Below are 16,408 nucleotides of genomic sequence, written 5' to 3'. Positions count from 1 at the left end.
GGCTGCTCTATTATATTACACACCGTAAAACACTGTTTTATCCCCCCAGAGGCTGCTCTATTATATTACACCCCGTAAAACACTGTTTTATCCCCCCAGAGGCTGCTCTATTATATTACACCCCGTAAAACACTGTTTCATCCCCCCAGAGGCTGCTCTATTATATTACACCCCGTGGTGAATTACACCCCTTAGAACACTGTTTTATCCCCCCAGAGGCTGCTCTATTATATTACACCCCGTAAAACACTGTTTTATCCCCCAGAGGCTGCTCTATTATATTACACCCCGTAAAACACTGTTTTATCCCCCCAGAGGCTGCTCTATTATATTACACACCGTGGTGAATTACACCACGTAAAACACTGTTTTTTCCCCCCAGAGGCTGCTCTATTAAATTACACACCGTGGTGAATTACACCCCGTAAAACACTGTTTTATCCCCCCAGAGGCTGCTCTATTATATTACACACCGTGGTGAATTACACCCTGTAAAACACTGTTTTATCCCCCCAGAGGCTGCTCTATTAAATTACACACCGTGGTGAATTACACCCTGTAAAACACTGTTTTTTCCCCCCAGAGGCTGCTCTATTATATTACACACCGTGGTGAATTACACCCCATAAAAAACTGTTTTATCCCCCCAGAGGCTGCTCTATTATATTACACCCCGTAAAACACTGTTTTATCCCCCAGAGGCTGCTCTATTATATTACACCCCGTAAAACACTGTTTTATCCCCCCAGAGGCTGCTCTATTATATTACACACCGTGGTGAATTACACCACGTAAAACACTGTTTTTTCCCCCCAGAGGCTGCTCTATTAAATTACACACCGTGGTGAATTACACCCCGTAAAACACTGTTTTATCCCCCCAGAGGCTGCTCTATTATATTACACACCGTGGTGAATTACACCCTGTAAAACACTGTTTTATCCCCCCAGAGGCTGCTCTATTAAATTACACACCGTGGTGAATTACACCCTGTAAAACACTGTTTTTTCCCCCCAGAGGCTGCTCTATTATATTACACACCGTGGTGAATTACACCCCATAAAAAACTGTTTTATCCCCCCAGAGGCTGCTCTATTATATTACACACCGTGGTGAATTACACCCCGTAAAACACTGTTTTATCCCCCCAGAGGCTGCTCTATTATATTACACCCCGTAAAACACTGTTTTATCCCCCCAGAGGCTGCTCTATTATATTACACACCGTAAAACACTGTTTTATCCCCCCAGAGGCTGCTCTATTATATTACACCCCGTAAAACACTGTTTTATCCCCCCAGAGGCTGCTCTATTATATTACACCCCGTAAAACACTGTTTCATCCCCCCAGAGGCTGCTCTATTATATTACACCCCGTGGTGAATTACACCCCTTAGAACACTGTTTTATCCCCCCAGAGGCTGCTCTATTATATTACACCCCGTAAAACACTGTTTTATCCCCCAGAGGCTGCTCTATTATATTACACCCCGTAAAACACTGTTTTATCCCCCCAGAGGCTGCTCTATTATATTACACACCGTGGTGAATTACACCCCGTAAAACACTGTTTTATCCCCCCTGAGGCTGCTCTATTATATTACACACCGTGGTGAATTACACCCCTTAAAACACTGTTTTATCCCCCCAGAGGCTGCTCTATTATATTACACCCCGTAAAACACTGTTTTATCCCCCAGAGGCTGCTCTATTATATTACACCCCGTAAAACACTGTTTTATCCCCCCAGAGGCTGCTCTATTATATTACATACCGTGGTGAATTACACCCCGTAAAACACTGTTTTATCCCCCCAGAGGCTGCTCTATTATATTACACACCATGGTGAATTACAATACGTAAAACACTGTTTTATCCCCCCAGAGGCTGCTCTATTATATTACACACCGTGGTGAATTACACCCCGTAAAACACTGTTTTATCCCCCCAGAGGCTGCTCTATTATATTACACACCGTGGTGAATTACACCCCGTAAAACACTGTTTTATCCCCCCAGAGGCTGCTCTATTATATTACACACCGTGGTGAATTACACCCCGTAAAACACTGTTTTATCCCCCCAGAGGCTGCTCTATTATATTACACCCCGTAAAACACTGTTTTATCCCCCCAGAGGCTGCTCTATTATATTACACCCCGTAAAACACTGTTTTATCTCCCCAGAGGCTGCTCTATTATATTACATCCCGTAAAACACTGTTTTATCCCCCCAGAGGCTGCTCTATTATATTACACACCGTGGTGAATTACACCCCGTAAAACACTGTTTTATCCCCCCAGAGGCTGCTCTATTATATTACACACCGTGGTGAATTACACCACGTAAAACACTGTTTTATCCCCCCAGAGGCTGCTCTATTATATTACACCCCGTAAAACACTGTTTTATCCCCCCAGAGGCTGCTCTATTATATTACACACCGTGGTGAATTACACCCCGTAAAACACTGTTTTATCCCCCCAGAGGCTGCTCTATTATATTACACACCGTGGTGAATTACACCCCGTAAAACACTGTTTTATCCCCCCTGAGGCTGCTCTATTATATTACACACCTTGGTGAATTACACCCCGTAAAACACAGTTTTATCCCCCCAGAGGCTGCTCTATTATATTACACACCGTGGTGAATTACACCCCGTAAAACACTGTTTTATCCCCCCAGAGGCTGCTCTATTATATTACACACCGTGGTGAATTACACCCCGTAAAACACTGTTTTATCCCCCCAGAGGCTGCTCTATTATATTACACACCGTGGTGAATTACACCCCGTAAAACACTGTTTTATCCCCCCAGAGGCTGCTCTATTATATTACACACCGTGGTGAATTACACCCCGTAAAACACTGTTTTATCCCCCCAGAGGCTGCTCTATTATATTACACACCGTGGTGAATTACACCTCGTAAAACACTGTTTTATCCCCCCAGAGGCTGCTCTATTATATTACACACCGTGGTGAATTACACCCCGTAAAACACTGTTTTATCCCCCAGAGGCTGCTCTATTATATTACACCCCGTAAAACACTGTTTTATCCCCCCAGAGGCTGCTCTATTATATTACACACCGTGGTGAATTACACCCCGTAAAACACTGTTTTATCCCCCCAGAGGCTGCTCTATTATATTACACCCCATAAAACACTGTTTTATCCCCCCAGAGGCTGCTCTATTATATTACACACCGTGGTGAATTACACCACGTAAAACACTGTTTTTTCCCCCCAGAGGCTGCTCTATTAAATTACACACCGTGGTGAATTACACCCCGTAAAACACTGTTTTATCCCCCCAGAGGCTGCTCTATTATATTACACACCGTGGGGAATTACACCCCGTAAAACACTGTTTTATCCCCCCAGAGGCTGCTCTATTACATTACACACCGTGGTGAATTACACCCCGTAAAACACTGTTTTATCCCCCCAGAGGCTGCTCTATTACATTACACACCGTGGTGAATTACACCCCGTAAAACACTGTTTTATCCCCCCAGAGGCTGCTCTATTATATTACACCCCGTAAAACACTGTTTTATCCCCCCAGAGGCTGCTCTATTATATTACACCCCGTAAAACACTGTTTTATCCCCCCAGAGGCTGCTCTATTATATTACACCCCGTAAAACACTGTTTTATCCCCCCAGAGGCTGCTCTATTATATTACACCCCGTAAAACACTGTTTTATCCCCCCAGAGGCTGCTCTATTATATTACACCCTGTAAAACACTGTTTTATCCCCCCAGAGGCTGCTCTATTATATTACACACCGTGGTGAATTACACCCTGTAAAACACTGTTTTATCCCCCCAGAGGCTGCTCTAGGCTACGCCCCAAATGCCATCCTATTCCCTAGATAGTGCACTATATTCAGAATAGCGTGCCATTTGGGACGGTCCTGTCACCTCAGGAGGAGTTTTATAGCTTTACTGTAATGGTTTGATAATGCTTAGGAGAGAGTTGAAACAGACACACATCCTCGTCTTGCTATCTCTTCTCTCTCAGATGAAAGAATACCAGACACTGAGGGAACAACATTTTTTCCCTCTCACCCTTCTCCACCCTCTCCCTCTCCTATCTTCCCTCGGTCCCCCTTTCACTCCCTGTACTCCACCCCCATCACTTCCTATGGAAGATTGGATCAGCAGTCAGTCACTGTCCATATCAGTGTGCATGTGTGTGTGTGTGTGTGTGTGTGTGTGTGAGAGAGACTGTGTGTGTGTGTGTGCTTCCATTGGCAGTCATACACTGTGGATGATATTAGAGTGGGAGCCCACTGATAGGGCTCTTCTACACTACATGACCAAAAGTATGTGGACACCTGCTCATTGAACAACTTATTACAAAATCATGGGCATTAATATGGAGTTAGTCTCCCCTTTGCTGCTATAACAGCCTCCACTCTTCTGGGAAGGCTTTCAGCCACAAGAACTTTAGTGAGGTTGGGCACTGATGTTGAACGATTAGGCCTGGCTCCCAGTCGGCGTTCCAATTCATTTCAAAGGTGTTCGATGGGGTTGAGGTCAGGGATCTGTGCAGGCCAGTCAAGTTCTTCCACACCGATCTCAACAAACCATTTCTGTAATTACCTCATTTTGTGCACGGGGACATTGTCATGCTGAAACAGGAAAGGGCCTTCCCCAAACTGTTGCCACAATGTTGGAAGCATAGAATTGTCTAGAATGTCATTGTATGCTGTAGTGTTAAGATTTCCCTTCACTGGAACTATGGGTCCTAGCCCGAACCATGAAAAACAGCCCCAGACCATTATTCCTCCTCCAACAAACTTTACAGTTGGCACTATTGGGGCAGGTAGCGTTCTTCTGGAATCCCCCAAACACAGATTATTTCGTCGGACTGTCAGACTGAAATAGCCGAATCCACAAATTTGAAGGGGTGTCCACATACTTTTCTATATATAGCGTATCTGTAGTTTCAGTGGTTGCTGTTGTTGCTAGTTGTGACCAACAGAGGTCAGTGGTGGACCAGCTACACAGTGCTGTACTACTGTAGGGAAATAGAAATAGATAGCATGCCGTTTAGATCACTGAGTCTGTTGGTGAGAGAGAGAGAGAGAGAGAGAGAGAGAGAGAGAGAGAGAGAGAGAGAGAGAGAACTAGCTTTCTGAATCTACAGAGGAAGTGTTGGGAGCAGAAGTCAAGGCTTTGTCATCTCCCAATGGGAGGGTAGTGTTGCTGTGTCACACTGTCTTCAATGTAATGGCAGCGAGGGTCAAAGGTTCAAGTGGGTCTGTGACTGTGTGTGTGTGCATGTCTTCCCTCTAGCTAATGGTGCAGCCTGTTTCTGTCAGTAGTAATCTGTCCTCCATTATTTCGCTACGTGTGTGTGTCCGTGTGGGGGGTCTGTCTGTGTGAAGGGGTGTCTGTGTGTGTATGTGTGTGTGTGGGTTGTGTGTGGGTGTGTGTGTTATATCTCTCTCTCTCTCCTCCTTCTCTAGACTTTCATCTTTACAGACACGGAGGATGAAGACGTCACCTCCAGAGGTAGGTCTTCAGCTCCACCAATCACAAGCAAGGAGAGACTTGTTGTATTAACAGTTGTAATGATTAATAGCGATAGTTGTTTATTAGACAACAGTTCCAGTTTTAATCTCATTTAAGTCTCATGTCAGAATGTTGTAAAATGAACACATTGATAGGTGCTCTGACTGAAATTCTTTTTTACATACAGGTTACAATGTGATTGTGACAGATTGTCCGTCGGACCACAGTCACCAGGCTCTGTCCTGTAAGATGTCTGCTGAATATGACCACTTCATGGCCTCCGATAAGAAGTGAGTGACCAGCCCAACCTAGACAGAGAGAAACACATAGACTATCACTTTACAGGGCACAGATAGACTATCACTTTACAGGACATAGATAGTCTATCACTTTACAGGACATAGATAGTCTATCACTTTACAGGGTATAGAGAGACTATCACTTTACAGGACATAGATAGTCTATCACTTCACAGGACATAGAAGTATATCTATGTCCTGCAAAGTGATAGACTATCTATGTCCTGTAAAGTGATAGACTATCACTTTACAGGACATAGATATACTATCACTTTACAGGACATAGATAGTCTATCACTTTACAGGACATAGATCGACTATCACTTTACAGGACGTAGATAGACTATCACTTTACAGGGCATAGATAGACTATCACTTTACCGGACGTAGATAGACTATCACTTTACAGGACATAGAGAGACTATCACTTTACAGGACATAGAGAGACAATCACTTTACAGGACATAGCGAGACTATCACTTTACAGGACATAGATAGACTATCACTTTACAGGGCATAGATATACTATCACTTTACAGGACATCGATAGTCTATCTATGTCCTGTAAAGTGATAGACCATCACTTTACAGGGCATAGAGAGACTATCACTTTACAGGACATCGATAGTCTATCTATGTCCTGTAAAGTGATAGACCATCACTTTACAGGGCATAGGGAGACTATCACTTTACAGGACATAGAGAGACTATCACTTTACAGGACATAGCGATACTATCACTTTACAGGACATAGAGAGACTATCACTTTACAGGACATAGAGAGACTATCACTTTACAGGACATAGCGAGACTATCACTTTACAGGACATAGAGAGACTATCACTTTACAGGACATAGATAGTCTATCACTTTACAGGACACAGAGAGACTATCACTTTACAGGACATAGAGATACTATCACTTTACAGGACATAGAGAGACTATCCCTTTACAGGACATAGATAGTCTATCACTTTACAGAACATAGAGAGACTATCACTTTACAGGACATAGAGAGACTATCACTTTACAGGACATAGAGAGACTATCACTTTACAGGACATAGAGAGACTATCACTTTACAGGACATAGAGAGACTATCACTTTACAGGACACAGAGAGACTATCACTTGACAGGACATAGAGAGACTATCACTTTACAGGACACAGAGAGTCTATCACTTTACAGGACATAGAGAGACTATCACTTTACAGGACACAGAGAGACTATCACTTGACAGGACATAGAGAGACTATCACTTTACAGGACACAGAGAGACTATCACTTTACAGGACACAGAGAGACTATCACTTGACAGGACATAGAGAGACTATTACTTTACAGGACATAGAGAGACTATCACTTTACAGGACACAGAGAGACTATCACTTTACAGGACAAAGAGAGACTATCACTTTACAGGACAAAGAGAGACTATCACCTTACAGGACACAGAGAGACTATCACTTTACAGGACATAGAAAGACTATCACTTTACAGGACACAGAGAGACTATCACTTTACAGGACAAAGAGAGACTATCACTTTACAGGACAAAGAGAGACTATCACCTTACAGGACACAGAGAGACTATCACCTTACAGGACATAGAGAGACGATCACTTTACAGGACATAGAGAGACTATCACTTTACAGGACATAGAGATCGCGTTAAAAAGTAGAAGTTGTAAAGTTCCAGACATTTTTATGAACATTTTGTACGAAACTGTAGGGTTTGGCTTCAAGCCTGATAGAAGAAAGGGCAGAGACAAGGTCCCAGTGTTTAGTTTGGAATCAAGCCTTGGTTGTAATTAGAACAGAGGAAAGGGATCAACCGTTCACTTCAGTTTGGAACCGATTCCTGTATTGTCCCCTCTCCTTCCAGGTGGCTGTGTCATGTTGACGATGATAACTACGTGAATCCTGGAGCTCTTCTCTCCCTGCTCTCAGCCTTCCCCCAAGACGGTGATGTCTACGTGGGCAAGCCCAGCCTCGACCACCCCATCAAGGCCCATGAACTACTGGAGAGCAACAAGACAGTACGCTCCCACCATGCACTGTATAGAGCCGAAAGCTATATTCCAATGACCAATACAATGCTTTGTTCTAGTGGTATGTTAAAGATACGTTTGAGAACTTTGGGGCCTACTACGTTGTCTCTAAACCTCCCACTACTAAGTAGTCTCTAAACCTCCCACTACTAAGTAGTCTCTAAACCTCCCACTACTAAGTAGTCTCTAAACCTCCCACTACTAAGTAGTCTCTAAACCTCCCACTACTAAGTAGTCTCTAAACCTCCCACTACTAAGTAGTCTCTAAACCTCCCACTACTAAGTAGTCTCTAAACCTCCCACTACTAAGTAGTCTCTAAACCTCCCACTACTAAGTAGTCTCTAAACCTCCCACTACTAAGTAGTCTCTAAACCTCCCACTTTGGGCTGGATGTGTCAATGTGTAGTTCATACATGCACAATGTATGACCAAAATGACTGTCTTACGTCAATTAGTCACAAAATCCCCTAGTTTTAAACATTTCACTAAACACAACCCTAACCCACGTGGGCCAGCCCTCTAGTATTTCGTGTTCCAGCCAATGAGCTTCAGCCCCTCGCCATTTGAGTGGCAGCTAGCAAGATGCACACCCAGCAGAGCGAGAGGGAGACCATATCTGCACATATGAGCCGTAGTTCACACATTTTCAGGGGACCCCTTTTGGCTTATGGACACTACTTTCAGAACTACTGGCTGAAAAGTATCGGAGAATCTCTTTAAGTAGTATGTTACTGTGGCCATTGGAATATGTCTTTATGTCTCCCTTCCTGAGGGGGTCACTGATATATTTGACCGTTTGATGCCAAGATGGTTGCCATGGGAATTCTCAACCTCAAACAGAGTTGGCCAAGCACTATAAATTATTCAAGTCATTCCACATCTCTCCTCTTTCAATTCACTTCTCATCAGGAATGGAGGGATGGAAGGACGAAGGGATGATTGTAGATCCATCCATTCATGTGGTTTTAGTCACTGTGGAGTGTTTTTCTAACCAGAGGGTTGATTGGTGATTGGCATGTTATTGGTTATTGATCTAAGAACCATGTCATCAAGTGGACGTGTCAAAGACACCCCAGGGGATAGGCTGTCAACCAGCAGGATCGGTCGATTCGATTGGTTTAGAAACAGACATGCTTACACTAGATACACGTGTGTCTTGTATGTGTGTGTGTGAGTAAGTGTGTGTCTCATTTACAGTAGAATGAATGACTGTATTGAGCCCAAGTGTATCTTGGTTCCTGAGAGTCTCTCTCTCTCTCTCTCTCTCTCTCTCTCTCTCTCTCTCTCTCTCCTCCTCCTCCTCCTCCTCCCTGGTTAGAGAGTAGATTTAGCGTTGACAGTAGGACAGGCTTCAGACTCCCTAGAGAAAGGGAACACAAGGTCGGAGGAGATGAGGATGAGAGGAGGGGAGGAGAGGGGGACTCCAGAGAGGGAGGAGGAGAGGACCTTGGGAGAATGATGATACACATACCTGTTGTGATTTACACTGCTGTCACGGCAACCGATACAAATCAAATCAAATGTTATTTGTCATATGCTCCGAATACAACAGGTGTAGTAGACCTTTCAGTGAAATGCTGAATACAACAGGTGTAGTAGACCTTTCAGTGAAATGCTGAATACAACAGGTGTAGTAGACCTTTCAGTGAAATGCTGAATACAACAGGTGTAGTAGACCTTTCAGTGAAATGCTGAATACAACAGGTGTAGTAGACCTTACTGTGAAATGCTGAATACAATAGGTGTAGTAGACCTTTCAGTGAAATGCTGAATACAACAGGTGTAGTAGACCTTTCAGTGAAATGCTGAATACAACAGGTGTAGTAGACCTTACAGTGAAATGCTGAATACAACAGGTATAGTAGACCTTACAGTGAAATGCTGAATACAACAGGTGTAGTAGACCTTTCAGTGAAATGCTGAACACAACAGGTATAGTAGACCTTACAGTGAAATGCTGAATACAACAGGTGTAGTAGACCTTACTGTGAAATGCTGAATACAACAGGTGTAGTAGACCTTACTGTGAAATGCTGAATACAACAGGTGTAGTAGACCTTTCAGTGAAATGCTGAATACAACAGGTGTAGTAGACCTTTCAGTGAAATGCTGAATACAACAGGTGTAGTAGACCTTACTGTGAAATGCTGAATACAACAGGTGTAGTAGACCTTACTGTGAAATGCTGAATACAACAGGTGTAGTAGACCTTACTGTGAAATGCTGAATACAACAGGTGTAGTAGACCTTTCAGTGAAATGCTGAATACAACAGGTGTAGTAGACCTTTCAGTGAAATGCTGAATACAACAGGTGTAGTAGACCTTTCAGTGAAATGCTGAATACAACAGGTGTAGTAGACCTTTCAGTGAAATGCTTACTTACAAGCCCTTAACCAACAATGCAGTTTTAAGAAAAATACCTACAAACAGAAAGAGAGAAAGTAACAAATAATTAGAGCAGCATTAAAATAGCAGTAGTGAGGCTATATACAGGGGGTACTGGCACAGGGTCAATGTGCGGGGGCACCGGTTAGTCGAGGTAATTGAGGTAATATGAATATGTAGATAGAGTTATTGAAGTGGCTATGCACAGGTAATAACAGAGAGTAGCAGCAGAGCAAAGGGGGGGGGGGGGGGGGGGATTGCACATAGTCTTAGTAGCCATTTGATTAGATGTTCAGGAGTCTTATGACTTGGGGGTAGAAGCTGTTTAGAAGCCTCTTGGACCTAGACTTGGCGCTCCGGTACCACTTGCCGTGCGGTAGCAGAGAGAACAGTCTATGACTGGGGTGGCTGGAGTCTTTGACAATTTTTAGGGCCTTCCTCCGACACTGCCTGGTATAGAGGTCCTGGGTGGCAGGAAGGTTGGCCCTGGTGATGTACTGGATCGTACGGCAACTGCTCGGAGATCGAGCAGTTGCCGTACCAGGCAGTGATGCAACCAGCCAGGGTGCTCTCGATGGTGCAGCTGTAGAACCTTTTGAGGATCTGCCAAATCTTTTCGGTCTCCTGAGGGGGAATAGGTTTTGTCGTGCCCTCTTCTGGTGTGCTTGAACCATGTTAGTTTGTTGGTGATGTGGACACCAAGAAATTTGAATCTCTCAACCTGCTCCACTACAGCCTCGTCGATGAGATACACAACAACTCTGCCCACCATCTGATTTTCATGACAAATACCAGACAAATAACAGATATATTGTCCGCTTTACAAATTCTACACAAATATAAACATGCACGATCTCCTTGCTAATCACTTACAAGACAAATAGCATACAAAATACAGTATGTCACTTTTATAAATGCTTAAAAGTAGCATATGCCAGACTCATAGCAAAGTGAGTCAGAGAGAACTGAAAAAGTCTCTCATTGTAAGTACATCACAGAATATGCTGAGTTTGAGGGAAACTGAGGACACAGAGAGAGTTGTATCATCGTTTTGAGGGAAACTGAGGACACAGAGATAGTTGTATCATCGTTTTGAGGGAAACTGAGGACACAGAGAGAGTTGTATCATCGTTTTGAGGGAAACTGAGGACACAGAGAGAGTTGTATCATCGTTTTGAGGGAAACTGAGGACACAGAGAGAGTTGTATCATCGTTTTGAGGGAAACTGAGAATACAGAGAGAGTTGTATCATCGTTTTGAGGGAAACTGAGGACACAGAGAGAGTTGTATCATCGTTTTGAGGGAAACTGAGGACACAGAGAGAGTTGTGTCATCGTTTTGAGGGAAACTGAGGACACAGAGAGAGTTGTGTCATCGTTTTGAGGGAAACTGAGGACACAGAGAGAGTTGTATCATCGTTTTGAGGGAAACTGAGGACACAGAGAGAGTTGTATCATCGTTTTGAGGGAAACTGAGGACACAGAGAGAGTTGTATCATCGTTTTGAGGGAAACTGAGGACACAGAGAGAGTTGTATCATCGTTTTGAGGGAAACGGAGGACACAGAGAGAGTTGTATCATCGTTTTGAGGGAAACTGAGGACACAGAGAGACTTGTGTCATCGTTTTGAGGGAAACTGAGGACACAGAGAGAGTTGTATCATCGTTGTGGATGGAGGGAGTTTCCTCTACCTGTTCTAGCACATCAACCTCTACATGGTTCATTCTGTCTGGAAGGTGGAAGTCTGGGCTCTGTTCATGTCTTGTGTTGAAGCTAACTGTTCCAAAGAGAGGTGCCGTTCTGCTTGGTGATTAACTGTGTGTGTTTCTAGAAAGAGGTGCCGTTCTGCTTGGTGATTGACTGTGTGTGTTCTTCTAGAAAGAGGTGCCGTTCTGCTTGGTGATTGACTGTGTGTGTTTCTAGAAAGAGGTGCCGTTCTGCTTGGTGATTAACTGTGTGTGTTTCTAGAAAGAGGTGCCGTTCTGCTTGGTGATTGACTGTGTGTGTTTCTAGAAAGAGGTGCCGTTCTGCTTGGTGATTGACTGTGTGTGTTCTTCTAGAAAGAGGTGCCGTTCTGCTTGGTGATTGACTGTGTGTTCTTCTAGAAAGAGGTGCCGTTCTGCTTGGTGATTGACTGTGTGTTCTTCTAGAAAGAGGTGCCGTTCTGCTTGGTTATTGACTGTGTGTTCTTCTAGAAAGAGGTGCCGTTCTGCTTGGTGATTGACTGTGTGTGTTTTTCTTTCTAGAAAGAAGTGCAGTTCTGGTTTGCCACGGGAGGAGCAGGCTTCTGTCTGAGTCGCAGACTAGCTGAGAAGATGGCTCCATGGGCTAGGTGAGGAGTGTGTGTGTGTGTCTGTGTGTTTGGGTCAAGAGGGAACTCTAGTCCATGAGAACAGGTATGTGTGTGTGTGTAGGGGTTTGTCTGTGTGAAAGATGGAGAGTCAGAGAGTGTACATTATATATATGAATGTATGTGACAGTGTGTGTTGGGTCATTGGACATACAGTCTGTGTATATGCTTGTCTTTATGTGACTCTATGTGTGACAGTCCGGTCTGGGTTTGAGTCATTGTGGGTGTATCTATATCTGACTCTGTGTGTGTGTGTCTACCTGTGTGTCTAGTGGTCCCAGGTTTGAGCAGACGTCAGCAGTGATCCGTCTGCCAGATGACTGTACAGTAGGCTTCATCGTAGAGAGAAGACTGGGGATATCCATGGTCCACAGTTCAATGTTCCACTCTCACCTGGAGAACCTGCTACTGCTGACGCCCAGCAATATACCTCTACAGGTCAGGCACGCATACACACACACACACACACACACACACACACACACACACACACACACACACACACACACACACACACACACACACACACACACACACACACACACACACACACAAATCATTTCTGCCTCATGTAATGTGTTTTCTCTCCTCTAAGTTGTATGGTGTGTGTTCTCTCTAGGTGACTCTTAGTTATGGGCTGTTTGAGAACAAGATGAACAGTGTGGAGCTGAATAGACTCTTCTCCAAGGAGGATGATCCCTCCAGGTCAGTACCAACCTGTCCTCAGGCCAAGAAACCTTGACAGAAGCCAGGGTTGCAATATGCCAGTAACGTTCCCAGAAATCCCTTTCCACAAATCCTGGTTGGTGGATTACGGAATTCCTTGCTTATTCCCTCCTGATTCCTGTCGTTTTACAACCGGGATTCCTGGAAAACTTTTGGTAAAGTTACCAGTATCCTGCAACACGACACCAGACTCTAGAGGGGGAGATCCTTCTTCTCTGCCTGCTGGGGTTCAACATGTCCCAACATTTATAATAGAACAGAGACATTGTTGTGGTAGCTATGTGCTGTACATATAGGTAGGGGTAAAGTTACCAGTATCCTGCAACACGACACCAGTCTCTAGAGGGGGAGATCCTTCTTCTCTGCCTGCTGGGGTTCAACATGTCCCAACATTTATAATAGAACAGAGACATTGTTGTGGTAGCTATGTGCTGTACATATAGGTAGGGGTAAAGTTACCAGTATCCTGCAACACGACACCAGTCTCTAGAGGGGGAGATCCTTCTTCTCTGCCTGCTGGGGTTCAACATGTCCCAACATTTATAATAGAACAGAGACATTGTTGTGGTAGCTATGTGCTGTACATATAGGTAGGGGTAAAGTTACCAGTATCCTGCAACACGACACCAGACTCTAGAGGGGGAGATCCTTCTTCTCTGCCTGCTGGGGTTCAGCATGTCCCAACATTTATAATAGAACAGAGACATTGTTGTGGTAGCTATGTGCTGTACATATAGGTAGGGGTAAAGTTACCAGTATCCTGCAACACGACACCAGTCTCTAGAGGGGGAGATCCTTCTTCTCTGCCTGCTGGGGTTCAACATGTCCCAACATTTATAATAGAACAGAGACATTGTTGTGGTAGCTATGTGCTGTACATATAGGTAGGGGTAAAGTTACTAGGCAACAGGATAGACAATAGGCAGTGGCAGCAGCGCATGTGGTGAGTGTGAAAGTGTGTGTGTGTGTGAGTGTATGTGTGTGTGTGTGTGTGTGGCATCAGTGCGCATGTAATGTGTGTGTGGGCATATGTAGTGTGTGTGTAAATACGGTATGTGTGTGTGTGTGTGTATATACGGTATGTGTGTGTTGGTGTGTCAGTGTAAGTATGTGTGAGTGTGTGTGCGTAGAGTCCGTGCGAGCCAGTTAGTTTAAAAAAGGGTCAATGCAGGTAGTCCGGATAGCCAGTCTGGTTTAGCAGCCTCATGGTTCGGGGGTAGACGCTGTCCAGGGTCCTGGTAAGGCTTGTCATGTATATGCATGTGTCCTTTACAGATGCTGTAAAAAGAGCAATCATCTCACTTGTCGATTCAATGTTCATTCACTGTATTTCTGTACGTTTAATAATGACATATTTCATCATATTGAATGTTCTGTCATTCTTTACAGGTTTAAGACGGTCCACTGTCTACTCTATCCACTGACCAGCTGGTGCCCTTGAAGACTCCAACTCCCAGCAGCACCTGTGCCTCCTGAGACTTTCCCAAATGGTGTCAGCACTTCCTGGATTCTCTCTTTTCTCCTGAAGTGTACACTCGTTTACTACTTCCAACAAATCTATAAGTGATGGGTTGGTCGAGGTATGGGCTAGTGGGGGTTTCACCCTTGCGTCTTACCCCGGTCATTAACCTTGAAATCAGTGTACAAACTTTGGGAGCAAGGAGAGATAATTGGGACACAGCCCTGGTTTTACATGGAAATAACAGGGACGACAAGCATTAGTCTGGTGCAGAATGCAGCCTGCACTTCCTGTAGGCTATCGACTTATTCTAGGAGTTCTAGGAGCCCTCCAGATCCCTTACCAAGACTAGGAGCCCTCCAGAGCCCTTAACAAGACTAGGAGCCCTCCAGAGCCCTTACCAAGACTAGGAGCCCTCCAGATCCCTTAACAAGACTAGGAGCCCTCCAGAGCCCTTAACAAGACTAGGAGCCCTCCAGAGCCCTTAACAAGACTAGGAGCCCTCCAGAGCCCTTAACAAGACTAGGAGCCCTCCAGAGCCCTTACCAAGACAGAACTTGCATCATTTATTTGCAGGTGTGTATATTTGTTGAACAGAGACCAAAATAATTATGAATATACTTTTTTTTATAGATTTGCAAAACTTCTTATGATGACCTCTGGTGAAACTCACTGCTGTAAAATATCTGCCGTTTTTTTAATCTGTTCTGTTATGAAAACTGTTTTGAAATTGTTGGAAAGGCGTGTTTTTATTTAATTTTAACACCTTGTTTAACTTTAAAAGTGTATTCACGTCCCAGTCTGGGCTGTCTGTACATAGTTCCTGATTTCTGCAAAGCCTGAAAGAATCAACATGGTTTATACAGCCTTGAAGGAGAGGTGTGTGTGGAGCTGCTTTGTGTGTACTGGAGATACAGTGTGTGTGTGTGTGTGTGTGTGTGTGTGTGTGTGTGTGTGTGTGTGTGTGTGTGTGTGATATGAAGGAGAGTGAGTAGATCTGAGCTACAGATGACAGGCGTGATTCGCTGGGTCGTAGCGGTTCAGGACTCTCAGAGGACTGAGAGGGATACAGGGAATCGGTGAAGGGTTAAATAAGATTGGGGATTGTGATTGACAGTCTGTGTGTGTTCTCAGTGTGTGTACTCTCTGTGTGTCTATCCCCAGTGGTGCATGGACACCACTCTTCCCCCATGTTCTCCCAGAGGTATACACAGAAACAGTGAGGGGTGTACTCAACCGTCACCTCAAGGCCACACACTCTGTTTGTGTGTGTGTGTGTGTGTGTGTGTGTGTGTTTGTGTGTGTTTGTGTGTATGTATCTCTGTGTGTGTATCTCTCTGTTTCTGTGTGTGTGTGTGTATCTCTGTGTGTGTATCTCTCTGTTTCTCTGTGTGTGTGTGTGTGTGTGTTAATATGTGTATCTCTCTGTTTCTGTGTGTGTGTTTCACCAAGGAGAAGGGACTTACTCTCCACAGTATGACTCATATCCTCCCTGGTCTCAGAGGTGGTGTGACGTCATGACAGTCCCGTGTAGCTCAGTTAGTAGGGCAGGGTGCTTGCAACGCCAGGATTGTGGGTTTGATTCCCACGGGGGACCAGCAGGAA

The 16,408-nt window shown here is 44.4% G+C and overlaps 1 protein-coding gene across 1 annotated transcript in view; it reads left to right on the top strand.

The window, feature by feature from the left end:
* LOC110487259 (beta-1,3-N-acetylglucosaminyltransferase manic fringe) overlaps positions 1–15,681 on the top strand; it is a 23,184-nt gene extending 7,503 nt beyond the window's left edge. Inside the window, exons 2-8 of the mRNA XM_036942342.1 lie at positions 5,486–5,531; positions 5,719–5,821; positions 7,717–7,870; positions 12,515–12,600; positions 12,891–13,056; positions 13,238–13,323; positions 14,734–15,681. Coding sequence (XP_036798237.1) covers positions 5,486–5,531; positions 5,719–5,821; positions 7,717–7,870; positions 12,515–12,600; positions 12,891–13,056; positions 13,238–13,323; positions 14,734–14,785 — 693 coding nt within the window. The 3' untranslated portion in view covers positions 14,786–15,681. The remainder of the gene's footprint in view (positions 1–5,485; positions 5,532–5,718; positions 5,822–7,716; positions 7,871–12,514; positions 12,601–12,890; positions 13,057–13,237; positions 13,324–14,733) is intronic.
* Positions 15,682–16,408: the final 727 nt, after the last annotated feature.

This window comes from Oncorhynchus mykiss, chromosome 13, assembly GCF_013265735.2.
Source record: "Oncorhynchus mykiss isolate Arlee chromosome 13, USDA_OmykA_1.1, whole genome shotgun sequence".
Lineage (NCBI taxonomy): Eukaryota > Metazoa > Chordata > Actinopteri > Salmoniformes > Salmonidae > Oncorhynchus > Oncorhynchus mykiss.
This window is presented reverse-complemented; position numbering and strand designations above follow the sequence as displayed.